Raw genomic sequence first — 14,959 nt, 5'->3', positions numbered from 1 at the left:
AGTAGTGCACATATAATACAGAGCACCAGCAAAAATCATTACTTTGACACTCCTCCAGAGTTGATTTTCTGTTGCTGCTGTAATTTGCTTATTAGCAAAATCACACAAAGAAAATGCATCTTCTTTTTAGAGGCAGTATATATCATCAGTATGTTTTTTTTTCCTTCTGTTGTACTTCCTAAATACTTTCTTTGTGTGAAAATGGTAGGAATATTTTAATAGTTGGACTAATTATTCATTAAACAAAAGGAAGAGTTGTCAAAAAGGATTTAGATTAAGTTGTCTCTGTAATACTTAAATTAATATTGTGAAGAGAATTTCTCTTCTTCCTACAATAACACTGCTGGACTGTCCAATGTTCGAAAGTCAATGCCATCACTGATTCCTATGACAAGCCTGGTATATGTATTGTAAAGCTGATTATAGGCTTCTATAGAATTGCAACATCATCATCATCATTTTATTCATAAACAAGATTTTAAAAAGCAATTATTATATACAGAATTATTATATAGCACTGCTGATGAACTAGATCCTGTTGGTATTGCATTTCTATTTTGCTATATTTTACTATTTTTATTTTATTGTATTCAAATTGAGAAGGAAGAAAGCAATAATATATGCCAGCTCATTTGCAATTTTCTTTTGCTTCCAGACTACATCATTAAGATGCATGATAATGTCATCAATACTATGTCCAGAAGAGGTAAACTGTTGAGAGAAAAATCTGTTTCACAAATATTACCAAGAACTACTAAATTCTAAGAATGCAGAAACCAGATATTCTTACATTCAAAGAAGCAAAATATCCAGTTGATAACCCTACATAGATGTATTTCTCTGCAGAGAGGCTTGAAGAGAGTAGATCATAATACTACATTCAGAAAAAATACTTTAAATTCAATTTAAACATCTAGCATTACTCCTAGCATAAACTAGCATACCTCTGCTATCATATCAAAAGAACATAATTTATACTTATTCAATGAAGAAAGATAAGTAATTACTTCCTCTGTTTTTTGTGTTTTAAATCTCCAACTTGTTCCCTAAATATGGTTATCCCTAAGAATATATGACCGAAAACCAATTTTGTTGTGAAATGCAGAAGAACTATATAGTTAACAAGAACATCTAGGAAGGGATTTTCTTGTTTTTTATTTGTCAGGAGCAAACTGAATTCAGTGAATTTTAAAATGCAAGACTAACTGTGGTGGTAAGAAGAAATGAGCAATGAAAATATGGGTATAAGATATAAAATGGGTTGCTAAAAGTAAAATGCTAGCAAATAATCTCAGTTGTACATCTAATTTATAAATTGAACACTTCTGCACTGTACTTTGAGAAAAGGGACTGAAATATCAATATATCAGAACATGGTTCCTGCATAGGGCTTGAGTTAAGAAAGTTTCCTCCCTGAAACTTTGGTATGAAGGTAAGGTCTGTGAACATGAAAATTTAAATGCACATTCATTTACAGAAATGTAGACATTGAAGGCAAATAAGCAATAACCTGACAAAAATACCCGAACAGTACATTTTACTGATTATAGTTGGTAATGATAGGTTTTTATTTTGACAGCTATCTGTAAACACAAGAAAAAGAAACAGAAAATATTTTTCTGTCAATCAGGATTACATTACCACAACAAAGTCCTGCAATATCACTTAACTTAGGTTTCACAGCACATCTAATTAAAAAAAAGAAAAAATTAAAAACCTTAGATGAACTGTCCTCTAAAAATAATAAAAACCCCCACTACGGCAATCAAGCAAAAAAAGAAAATATGAAAGGGTGAAATAGCCAAAAAAAAAAAAAATTTGCATGATAGTACTTCAGGTATTCTATTATTATCAAGTAGCTGTATTGAAGAAATGAATTTTAGAGAAGAGATAAATGAATTGAATGAGCGATATTAGCACTTTACCTGCTGACCGTCTCTAACAGCATCTCCCACCCTGATACTATTTTCATAGATTTCTGTGAGATCTGCTTAACTGTTTAAATAGTAATTTCAAAAATTTGATATTCTTGAGATAACCACAGGTTTTCTTTAATTATTTGATCCAGAGAAGCCTAAAGAGAAAAGTAATTGATTACACTTACTGGAAAATGCCTTTCTAAAGAATATAATTATAGGTCACTTACACAGTTTCCCTGAATCACTCACATATGAATATCTGCAAAAGGTAGATGACAAGATTATGGTCCCACTGAAACAAATGGAAAAACTGCAAATGAATTTTGGGTGGTAAGGATTTTTCTGAATGTATTAGTAGTAAAGCATGTTATTAATAAATGATTTGTACAGAAAATAACAATGCAAATAGTTACAGTAGTAACTACTAAAAAGAACACATCCTTGCATCCTCCTTTATACTACAGAAGATCTTTCTGCATAAAAGCTAGCATCTTAATTGCCGGAGAATACATCAAATTTATGCATATATTTTAATTTTCCTAACTTTGATTTTCCAACTTGTTAGTAAAAACGACACAATGAAATACATGTGTGTTTCCTCAAAAATTTTAATGTTTCCAACTGGATTAGCTTTATTTTTAAGACTTATGTAATGTTTGAATCTCACACTCTAATACCAGGTGAAGTTGTTTGGAATGTATGATTCGGTAAACAGAAAAATCTCCATTTCTTTAAATCTGATTTTGATTGAGCTTTCTCTGATTATAATGCATGCTATTGCATGATTTTTGACAAACAATTCTATATTAATTTTCATTATTTTTCTATTATAAACCACTTAGGGGAAAGAGAGCCTGGGTTGACTGTTAATCATCAGTTAGTTTGATATTGAAATTTCACTATTTGACATTCAGAATTTCTTTTAATTTCATCCCTATAAAAGCACAGGATGGCTGATTTCCATACTTCAAAACATTTCTTCAGATATATTTCAAAGGTACAGCCTTAAAGCACATGTTTAAAACATGGCTAGTGATGGAGTGCTACTCAGCTGAGAGGAGCTCAAAACCCCCCATCAAGTGGAAAAGTCATGAAATTTGTGTATTTTGTTGTCAGTTATATTTGGGAGGTATTTCTGTTAAAAGCATGTGCCCATTATAAGGTGGAATGGAGGAGAGTTTACAATTACCACGGTTTGTAGAAGCCTGGGCCAACTAAGCCCAAATGTCCATGTGATGAGTGGCTGCTACAATCTAAGGTGATATTTTAAAGCCTCCTAATGCAAAAGTCTGAGTCTAAAAGCTTTTAGAGGTGGAGGACTCTGCTTAAGAGCCTGTCTTGGTTTGGGAAGACAGGTATCTGCCAGGTAAAAGCTGGAGGGTTTTATGGAATGGAGAGTGTAAACCCCCCCTCCCCCCCCTTTTTTTTTTTTCAATTATAAATTTACAATCAGAGGCTCTTAGGCAAAGATTTGGGAAATAGGAATAGCAGTTCTTTACTGGTATGTATTACAAAGCAAACAAACAAACCCCCCCCCCCCCAAAAAAAACCCCACAAAAACCAAAAAAACCCACAAACAACTACAGCATTAATACCTAAAGAGAACAGTACTAAGAACTTTGAGGGCTTTGTTTCACAAAACCCAGGGCAGTTTGGTTTCGGTGTCCCTGCAGGATCCTCAGAGCACCAAGCTGAAACAGTGGAAAAGTCCCAGGCTGGTAGCTGGGATGGCAGGGTGTCCCGGCAGGCAGGGGCAGGATGTCTCGGCAGCACAGGGGGTGCAGGGTCACACTGTAGCAAGAGGAGCAGCGCCTAAGGAACCGAAGGCGAGGCACGGCTGGCCCAGCTCCCGCGGGTGGCAGAGAAGGCTCAGGATTTAGGCTGAACTGGTGGTAGTAGATTTCCCAGGACTGGATCCCTTTGGCCACAGTGAAACTCTTCCAGCCAGCAACAGCCCAGCCGTTCTCTCTCCCCAAACGCCCAAACGCCGAAAAAAAGAACAGCCCGCAGCTGCCTCAAGCTCTTTTACCTGCATTATCTTCCCCTTCCAACTTTGTCTACTTCTTTGTTTCAGCTAAGTACTCTCAAGTAGCCAACACTTGGTCTCCTTGGTAACTTACAGGGAAAAAATTCTTTAGAGAAAGAAGGAACAAACCTAACCCCCAACAGAGCCTGTTTCATGCAAGGGGACTCTGTAATCCCATTTGCAGAGCCATGTGTGCCCTTGCAGAAAGCAGAGCTAGCAGAACCACCAGAGCAGCTGCAGCAAATGTCATCATCATCTGCTCCCTGGATGGAGGCTGTTGACCCAGCAGGAGTGAGGGCAGCCCTCTGGCTTGACAATCTGAAACTGTGAGTGAAACAGCACCACAGGCGGTGGGCTGCAACCACCTGTCCCAATGGTTGCCTCACCAAAATCCAAACAAAGGAATTGTCTATAATTTTGGGTTTATTTTTGAAAGAATAATATTGTATGTTATTCTGTTTACCTCCCTGCTGCTCTTCTCCCATTTGACAGGAAACTCTTTAGGTTAAAAGGTACATGCCTAAGGTGGAAAAATATATTTTGAGCATTAAGGAGTATAGATTAATTTGGCCAGGTTCGAATCACCATTTTTATGTGAATCCTACAAAAAGATCCTGTTGCTGCTACTCAAGCTGTCTTTGGAAAAACAACATAAATATATATTGGGAACACATCTGAAACAACAGACTTTTCAGCCTTATACTGTAGTTACAAGTTTGCTCAAAACCCAGGGGATCTAGAGGACGCTGGTAAAGCTCAGACCATACTTTACTATCTCCCATATCTCTAAAGGAAATCTTGTGAATTAGTGGACTAATAAAGTCTGAGCTCTTCTGGGGTCCCAGTACATAATATTGAAGAATCGTATGTTTTCTGAATCTCTTCCCAAGTGGATAATTTAGTGTCTCACCTTTTAAAGACAAAACTATCCAAGGCAAATTGTAGCATGCCTGAACAGGTCCCCCCGAATCCCTTGGAACTACTCAAATTTTGGGAGTTCCCAAGATAGCATACTAACACTGATTTTACACCTTTTACTATGCAATGTCTTAATCAAAGACATACTAATTTTTGTTTCTGTATTTATACAAAATTTCTAAAAACCTTGGCTAGAAGCTAGTTGTGATTATGCAACTAAATGTAAAAATCCTTTCTGTACGTCTATCACTCTCTAAATCATTAAAATACTAAAATGATGTGTGTCCTCCAGAAATCTCAAAACAATAAAAAGAAAGCTGGATAATTAATTGAAGAAGATGTGATTATCTTCTTGATTAATCTTTGGACAGTTTTCAGATTTCCTTAAAAAATATAGAATGCTTGATGTTAATATGTTTACATTCACTGCCCAAAAGCACATAATGTTTTCAGCATCCCAGTACTTTCACATATGTAAGGAATATGGGGAAATGACAGAAAAGTTTGAAATGTACTGATTTTCACCAATACATTTACCTTACTAAAAAATCTACTATTTTGTATGAGGTTCTACTGTTTTGTATGATTTAAAATGGTACAGATATTTTGAGAGTTAATAACGACATGCCAAAGAAGACAAGAGCTTTTTTCACATGTCATGAGACTCAGTGGCTATGTCTGTACAGACAGTTATACTGCTTGTCCACTCTCCAAAATTGCTTCATTGCATAGTTTATGTCAGCTGAGACAGACAAAGTGAAATGGTTATTTTCCTCTAATTCAGTCTTCTGAAAAAAGAGCTGAGGTTTGGAAAGTGAAGAGCATACATCATTTAAATACCGGACTGTTACTCACTGACATTTCTACAGCGAAAGATTTCCCAGAGTGTAGGCAGGGAAAAGAGTCTTTAAGTACATTCTGACTTTAGGAAAGTTGACCTAACTTGACATGCAGGATATGCACTACACCTCCTTCTACTGATCTAGGAAAACAGAAATATAAACCACAAAACTGATTGTAAGATATTCAGGTGGACAATTCTGACGTTTGTTTTTGTTTTATCTGTGGCACTCAAACTTACGAATTTGTAGAGTTGTGAACTTATAAAAAGCATCACAGTTCATGATCTTTTGCTCCTCAGCAAAACTTGATCAAAACTTTTAGTTCATAAGACTTTGTCCATTGGTACATTTGAATTTTTCAAACATTCTGGAATTTGCATTCAAAATAAGGGAAAATTTTTTTTAGATTTGCACATTCTAATGAAGTTTCTTTTTTCGATGGAAAACATCCAATAATTCAGAGGAATTTCTTGGTGGGTCTTACCTGAAATGAAATTTCAGTCACACAGTAAAGGAATGAAGTGAAACTAGCCATATTAAAAACAAATGAAGGAAGGTATTTCTTTGCACTATGCGTAGTTAAGATGTAGAAATTCTTGTGAATATCAAAAAACTTACAGAGATTTAAAAGGAACATAGAATTTCTAGGAGGAAATCCAATCACATTGTGTCGCAAGCGATCCAAAAATTATTTTATGGTTCCATGTGAAGAATTGTAGAGACGAATCTTAAGATCAATGATTTTGTCCACGTAATGATATACCTATAAACATGATATAAATCCCTGTGGTTTAAAGGGTCAATCGTCATTTCGAATGGTCACTCTGACAGCAGTGTTTTATTTGAAAGATAAGAACAATTGATTTTGACAATCAGGTGCATCAGCACAATGAACTAATTCTTAAAGGATCTATATTAATTGGCTATACTACTTAAACTTGATGTTGTGAGGAATGAAATTGGTTTCTCCAGGCAGGAATGATGGTTTCTTTTATAGGTATAAAGTATCCTGTTCATAATATGAACACCAAACCCCAAAGTAACTTGCCTTTAAATTTACTGTGGTTGTAATACATCTGTCCCTCACACTCCACAAAGATTCCCTAGAGGAGTTTGGCAGCAATTTTCCAGTAATGTCTGTTCCATACCAAATATGTTTCTTCCCAGGGCATATAAAGCATGGTGATACCAAGTGCCACAAGGTAAATGTAATAGAGTTGACAAGTCTCCCAGCTTTGGCAGAAGAAATTTATTTTAAAGCAAGCATGAGGTGTTGGGGTTTTTCTTGTCTGAGGCTCAATTGATCAATGAATGCTTGATAGGAAATAGTTTGGGACACAACAAGTCACAGAAGATACAACAGAAACTAAGATGATCAGTGATTCACTCTTCTTGCTTCTGATCTTCTGTTGATGCTGCCACCAGCATTTGTTATTTGGTAATTTATGTACCAAGGATCATGCAGCTACTCAGTAAATCTCTACAACTGCAACTCTTTTAAGGTACACAGTGCAAACAGCTGAGCCCTGCTTAAACAAGCTCTAACATGAGGGGATTTATGTTGTTGATATTACATACTGATCAAATACAGATTTTGATGGTCCCTGAGCTGAGACAGGTCTTCCCCTCTATCCTCAGCCAAAGGAAAAAAATCCACATAGCCCAGAGTTGCTGAAACTAACTCTTTATCTAAAAGACAGTATCTTTTTACATCTGTGGTATGTATTTTTCTATATTATGTTTGGGAGGAATTTTAGAAGATGCACACTTAATTATATACATGGATTGACAGAGAGAATGAGAGAGGATACTTTTAAATAATTTTCTAGAGACCATTTGGAAAAAAATAATTATTCTCGCAATAGGAATATGGTGTAAAATGTTTTCTGACAATTGCATTTTTCCTATCTGCAAACTGAGGTAACAGTGACTACAAGTAGCCTTTCACTGATAACACTTCTAATGGCAGTTCCAACAGTTCTGAAAAAAACAAGTTTCATTCTTGTAATTACTCAAATGGAGAATTAATATAGGAGATAAAACCAGATATGCATTAAATGCTTGGTAGAAAATTTATGTGGCTGTTGAGTTATACAAATAACAAATGCTGCTAAAATAACAATGAAAAAATGCTATTAAAATAATAAAGTTATTAAAATAATATCAGGAAATATAAGCACAGACTTGTCTGCTTTAACATTACAAGTATTCAAAAAGAAATACATAATATTAAAAATAGCATACAATTCTTCATGTCAGCCAAAATATTTTTGTTCACAGTCTTTCCTGTGAAATATTCTTGACCTCTACAAAGTTATTTTTTGGCATATGAACTTAATTGTATTGATAATAAAAAGATTCAGTGGTTGTAGAATAATATCTGAATGCTCTATTATTTTATGTTGATGCATACTTTAGCCATGATTACATTGGTGCAGAAGATGTGAAAATATAAAAGGGTGCAACAATTCGAGTACTAGAAATATTTAATTTTATCACTCCTCAGTGTTCTTTGGAGCCCACATAATTAATTAAAGGCATTAATCTTGGAGAAATCAAAGGATTTACCACCCTCGAGGCCTGAACTGGTAAAGCAGTGACTGTTTGCAAGGCCACAAAACAGTCTGTCCTGTGACATACAGTGACCCTGATTTTTGAGATGTGAAAGAAAAAAAAAAAGTATATAGTTGGGCTCTTCCCAATAAAGATGTCTACATCCAAATTAAACAGAGAATTAGAAACACATATGCAGTTTACCTTATTATAATCTGCCTGCTACTACTGACTGAATTCTGGGGGTTCAAGCTGTGATCAAAACATCTAAAAAAGAACCAAAAATGACTGGCTAAATAGCGGTGTGTTAAATTCACCACTATTTAAGATCACAATAGATTTCACAATTGATTATGTGTTCTCAATTCCATCTTTGCCTGCAGTCAAGAAACACTGATTGCAGGGGGAAACTTTTACTTTGTGGAGTCCAAACTCTTTAAAAGTAAAGAAGTGTCTGTTCTGGAATTCTTCTAATGGTTTCAATGGAAGTCCAGAGACATTTGCGTATGCTCCAGCATCAATAGTCTGTCAACAGCAACATGTAAAGAAGCTTTGAACTACAAGAGTGAGCTGCCCTTCAGAACATAAGACGTATTTATCTCATGTCTATCAAAATTTTGAAACATTTATCAATGCCCCGCTGAACAGAAATGGACCTCAATAGTGGTCCTTGACAATTAATTAATTTTGTTCTGGATGGGAGACAAATACAGTTGGGGTTTTTTTTTAAATTGTAAGAATTAAGGATGGGGGAGAGCTTGGTCTAGGACTAAAATTTTGCCTCTACCTCAATTTTGTGACCTGGCATGATCACTGATATTCAGCAGAAGAAAAACAATAGCCAGGATTTTTAAAAAGCTACTGGATATTTTGTGTTTTCATTTTGCAAGACCATAATATGGCACTGCTTAGTTATACTGTTAAACATTATATAGAGGTGAATTCAAAGGACATGCAGGAGACCAGGAAGTTCCCAAGTCTTGAAGCAAGATGAGGTGAATATTGAGGTTTTGATAATTCTCTTCAATAATTCCTGAAAATAAGTGTAAAATTGTGTTGGGAGGAACACTAAAGAATTTGCATTATATAAAAAGATAAAGAAAATGAACTTACTTGGAGATCTTCATGATATCTGTTGCCACAGTATGACACTTAAGTCACAGTTGTTTTCTTTCTTGCTATCATGGGAACAGATACCAAAGCACTGAACTGGAAGTACAAGCACCATGCCTTCAGGTAGTAGGGGTCACTGACTCCACCAGTCATGTCAGGAATAAAGCTTCAGAAGGCATAGAAGTGAATTAGTGACTCCAAAATAGTGAAAAATAAGGAGGTATTAAAGCAAGCAGAACACAAGCTACAGTTCAAAGACAAAAAGAAATAGGATAAATAATACTGCTGTTGCAGAAAACATGAATGACAACAGATTATAATACAAAAAGTAAGAGGAAACACATATTGGGTTTGGTGCAAACTATGAAGAAGTCATACAAACTGTGGAAAATAGTGATTTTGAGAGATTTTATTACAAGTTAATTGTAAACAATTTTTATGATTTACAGTACCAGTAAGTCAGGGATTGATTGAAGAGGATCTCTTCCAATCCATTGTTTTTGAATGGTAATCAATCATACAAAGACCAGAAAAGATAAAGAGAAAATTCTTTACAGTTATGCAGTTGGTAGCAATATGACACTATATCACAACAGATGCTTACTTTTTTTTTTTAATATATTTGCTTTAAAACCAACATTTATGTTAATTGAGAACAATGTGGGGAAAAATTATAGAAATGTTTCTCCATTACATTATATGGTAAGTAATCTAAAACATTGACACGTGTAGTGGTTTCACGTTCACCAATTCCTGTTTCCCAAAATTAGTCTAGTTGTTTAAGTGCCTACTAGAATTACTCACCCTTTTTCTGCTGTGAGGATTAGGAGAAAAGCAAAGCAGGCTCAAAACTTAAAATGTACAAAAACAGGTTTATTAACAAAACTACAGGAAAGAAAAAATTAATAAGAATCAGAACAAAACCTTCAAAACACTTCTCCTCACCCCTACAACTCTTCACTTTCCCACTGACAACATAAAGAGACAAAACCTGAGATTTTTGGTCAGTTTTACCACTTTAAAATAGTCTTTCATCAGTTCTTAGGGAGAGGACCCTCTCTTAGAAATCCCATGGAGACATTGCCACAAGAAACAGTTTTCTGTTAGCTCCCATGTCATGAATCTGCAACCGCCCGGAAACTCTGCAAACTGTGAAGGCCCTCCCATTTGTCAGACTTCCCATAGCTGTGCTCCTGGGCACATTAGCTTATTAGGGTACATTTTAAGGATGACTGTTCTAGTATAAAACAAAGGTTCTCTTCATCCATCTCTAAAATCATCTTCATCTCAAGATAACAGAAGTTTTCTTTTACTTTGGGGGAAGAGGGCTTCATATCTCTTTCTATCTGCCTCAGTTTAAAATTCTCCATTAGATCACAGCTACATCAGTCTGCAGGTATGACTAGAACTTCGCATCCACCCAAGAAGCTTTCCAGAAGTTACAGGGATATTTTAGTCTATTCCCCATGGCATCACAAGAGAAGTCCAGCCCAAAATAGGCAGCTTTTCAATCTTCCTCCCACCTAGGACTTCTACTCTCTCTCTCTCTTCACTGACTTCAGCCTCATGCTGTGTCTCTCCACGTCTCACTCTGTCCTTTTCCTCTCACTTGGGAAAAAGGTTAATGTCCTCAGGTCTCATTTGTGCAGTGAAAGAGTTAATATCTTGCCTGGGTCTCTCCCTCTTGGGCAGCTGCTCTGATAGGGGGCCTCAGTAGCATCACGCTGAGAGGTTGGAGCAGCCCGGAGAATGGTGGCCAGGGTCTCAGCAGCCGGGCAGGCTGATGGATGCTTCCCCCATCCTTCGGTGGCCAGTGGTTACCTGTTCCCATGTCAGAAGGAAAAAGAGGGCTTATCCAAAGATTCCTCTGATTTCAACCCTGTGTGTTCACAGAGGCATGTCACCTTTCATGGCTCCACCAGATGTCAATATTCAAACCTAGTCCCCAATTGGTTTTGCTGTAACTTTCTTGAAAAAATCTCTTCCATACAAAACCATTACAATATTGAATTTAGATTGATTGTTGTCAATTTTTCCATGCCAAAAATTTTCATTTCACAAAAAGTGAGAGCTACTTGTTTGGACTAAAGTCAACCTAGAAATATAATGGAATGCAATTCAGTAATAAAATTCAGGTTAAAGATGATATAAATATAAAAAAGATTTTGAAATTACATAGAATTAAGAACTCCTCCAATCCTTCATGCTTCTCCATACTTAGGTTTATCTGCTTTATCTGAAGAGGGGAAAAAAAAAGAGTTTACGATTTCATTATTGTTTTCTGCATAACATAGTTTTAGGCTGTTAAACACAAACTTATTTGCCTATTATTGCATCATTAATTTTTCTTCTATATCATCACAGTTTGATAATATATACCTGTCAATATTTTTAGAGCATGTTATGAGGGAGAACTTGCAATGCTATTCTGGAAAAGACAAAACTGTATGGAAACGTCCATTTATTTATCTTACAATGAGCTGATGAAGTTTTTAAAGGCTCCCCATTCTCAAATATTTAGGAATGGACAAATCTGCATCACTAGGGAAAAGGCTAATTACTCACAGTAAGGTCATTAGATACAGACTTTCTTTTCGTCATACAAAGACTAAGATTTTTGCAATAATGGCGCTTTGCGAGTAGATGAAGCAAATAAAAAATAAACCTCTTTATTCTGAAGCTCATGCAAAACCAAATGTTCTTTCAGTTGTACATCTGTAAAAATTAAAGTGGGAAAGGTATCAATAAAGCAAACAGCAATATTCAGCACAATATCTATTACTTATGCACACCTCCCCCATGACTGCATTGCTTCTGAAGTGACAGAAAGACACAAATAAGATAGTTGATTTGAATTTTTATTAAATTCATTGGAAATAATAAAATATTTTGCTGTTTCATTAATTGAATTGATTTTACAGAATAATATATTTTATTTTTGCAAACATTGTAGTCAACTATAAAAATGCTAGCATTTAATTCTGGTTCTGAAGCTCACTCATTTAAATTTCTATGGAATTAGAGAGATTCACTTTAAGACTTTGTATCCAGAAGTTTTCATAATTCTTTGAAAAATTATTACCACTAGCTAATCTCATGATGGAAATCAACATTCCTATTTTGTTCTAAAGCTGTGAAATGAAATTTTTTAGAAGGTTATGTACATCTCTGCTGCCTTCCACTCCAATTAGAATAAACTGTTTTAAAATTTTGGAAAAGACTGTTTAGGATTTTAAACATGGAATTATTATAACTATAATCTAATAGAATACCAGGACTTTAGCTATTCAGTTAGAATAGGTCTGCATTCTTTGTAAAATACATCAGATCATGGTTCAGCTCTCTGTCAATGCAATATTGTGGCTGTCTGTACAATTATGTTGTTATATTATGCTCTCTCTACCATACTAAAATCTTATTAACAGGAAACCTGAGAGATTATCTCATTCTCATTTCCTTACCCTACAGAGAGTCCTTGGCAGAAATTCCAAGAAAAAGAGATTAGGAGTTTTCAGTTGTCTTTTTAAGGGTGAAATCTGTCTTTTTACCCAAACTTTCTCTGACTAAAATTTACAACATACCTATTAATATGTGCCCATCATTTTTGCATTGAATAGGAAAAAAAAAAGCCAAGAAACACCAATATTAAAGAACAAACACTAGGAGACAGAAGATTATAACAACTCCTGCTGGATATTCACTGTACAGCATATGTCACCATTCAAATTAAGCCTCAAAGAAGCCAAACTTCAAATCATAAATGGTCTCATAAAATCTAGTGCAGTAACTGTAAAATGGAAATATAATAATAGTTTATGTAAATTGCAACATTTTATGCAAACTACTTACATAGGATTGTTACACAATTAATAGTGAGGTTTCTTTATTAAACACTCATTTTAAAAAAAATGGTAATGCTCAGAAAAGAAAAATATTTTTCCACATAATGGTAAAAGTATATTCCCTAGGACTTTTCAAATCAGAATAGCATTTTACAGTAACTCTTATAAAAAAGCTAGGTCGACTACAGCAAATATTTTAAACTGAATGTGGCATTTTTTCCTCATTAGAATTTCACAGAATGTTACCAACTCAGCAGATGTGTGAAATCTTTAGAAAACAGGATACATGGGCATTTAATAAATCTTCTAAGCAAGTAACTATAACAAGGATACAAAAACCCCAATCTTTCCACATTTTTCTAATTTTTTCTACATTTTTTACTTATTGCACCAAACAGCAGTTCAGAAATTATTTAAATAAAAAGATACATTTTGTTATTGTTTCTAGAGATAAAGTATATTATAATTTTATTTGTATTTGTATTATAGAAAGCATTTATATAATAAATAGCCTGTTCAACCTGTCATTGGACTTCAGGATATATTTGATGTAATAATGTAACAGGAATTGCAGAGTCAGCTGTTTTTTCTGGTAACAAAGTTAACCAAGTCACTCCTCTTCTACAACTGTTTTGGTTTTTAACACTGGTCTTTCATTTCAGAAATGTCATGTTCGACAGTAATGGTACAACTGTACTTTTTCTACATAAAAAGAGTAACCCATTCTAATTTGATCATTCTTGTAATTTCAATGATGTTAATGGATCTGAAATTACACATATTGTCACTGAGAAAGAAGCTACATTCTATGTTTAGGATAAGCCAAAATAGAGTTTTAGGAAGGTTGAGCCAAATTCAGAAACCAGGGTATTTTACAAATAATTTCAGAATCAAAACCAGGATGAGAAATGGCAACTGTCAGCCAGCTTTCTGAGAAATACCTCCTAAACGTACTTTTACCCTTGTCTGTGTGTGGATGTGCTGTCACAACTAAAGAAGATTTCTCTCTCAGTGTCACAAGAACATGGTCAGCTCATAAATGGGCAAAGGGAGCTACACACAATGTCATTTTGTCCTCTACTACAGAATTCTAAAAAAAAATGGAGATTGTTCAAGGACGGGAAAGGAGGGATATAAGGATAAGAATAATTTATATGTGGATTACAAAACCTGAAGAACTTCAGTGATCAGAAAGTGGTACCTTTCTCTATCTTTGAGTGATGTAGGTATTTGTAATGTGAATGCTCCAAGCAGTAAGTTCCCATATCCACAATTATCACAGGAGCAGTTGCTGAGTTCTTGAAGCAAATAGAATCACTCTATCACATGCTGCATTAGCTTTGAGTCTTCCTCTGTGTTACTGCAGTGGTTGATAAGAATATAGATAAAGCTTCAGGAGACATTAAGAATGGAGGCATTTTTAGCTAAACCACTGATACAGATTCAGCTCTGATTGGCACATTTCAGTGACAGCAAAAGGCTGGTTTGACAAGACACCTTGACAAATTTCATACTCAGTTTATGTATTCAGGCAGAGTAGAAGGCCATGCCCATGTCAGCAATTAATATGAACCGTTTTGCACACCATCTCAAGAGTTTAGTTTTTCTACTACAATAGCAAAAATTCCCTGGATGTCAGAGAGGAAAACACTCTCAGTTTACAGATATGAAATACGGAAAGGTATGTGGAAATACTGACTCTGTGACTAATGCAAAAGTAAGGAAGTAAGAAAAAGTGTAGGACAG

The 14,959-nt window shown here is 35.0% G+C and overlaps 1 protein-coding gene and 1 long non-coding RNA gene across 2 annotated transcripts in view; both read right to left on the bottom strand.

Moving 5' to 3' along the window:
- CCDC178 (coiled-coil domain containing 178) overlaps nt 1-14,959 on the bottom strand; it is a 149,972-nt gene that overhangs the window by 52,134 nt on the left and 82,879 nt on the right. Inside the window, 3 exon segments of the mRNA XM_066184002.1 lie at nt 1,926-2,011; nt 2,014-2,074; nt 4,080-4,269. Coding sequence (XP_066040099.1) covers nt 1,926-2,011; nt 2,014-2,074; nt 4,080-4,269 — 337 coding nt within the window.
- Nucleotides 9,906-14,959, bottom strand: part of LOC136302075 (uncharacterized) — a 6,837-nt gene continuing 1,783 nt past the window's right edge. Inside the window, exons 3-5 of the long non-coding RNA XR_010723998.1 lie at nt 12,037-12,086; nt 11,547-11,607; nt 9,906-11,192 (exon numbers count right to left, since the gene is read on the bottom strand). This is a non-coding gene — a long non-coding RNA (uncharacterized lncRNA). The remainder of the gene's footprint in view (nt 11,193-11,546; nt 11,608-12,036; nt 12,087-14,959) is intronic.

This window comes from Chamaea fasciata, unplaced genomic scaffold (genome assembly GCF_029207755.1).
Source record: "Chamaea fasciata isolate MVZ Bird 193981 ecotype frontalis unplaced genomic scaffold, bChaFas1.0.hap1 SCAF_1, whole genome shotgun sequence".
In the NCBI taxonomy this organism is placed as follows: Eukaryota; Metazoa; Chordata; class Aves; order Passeriformes; family Sylviidae; genus Chamaea; species Chamaea fasciata.
This window is presented reverse-complemented; position numbering and strand designations above follow the sequence as displayed.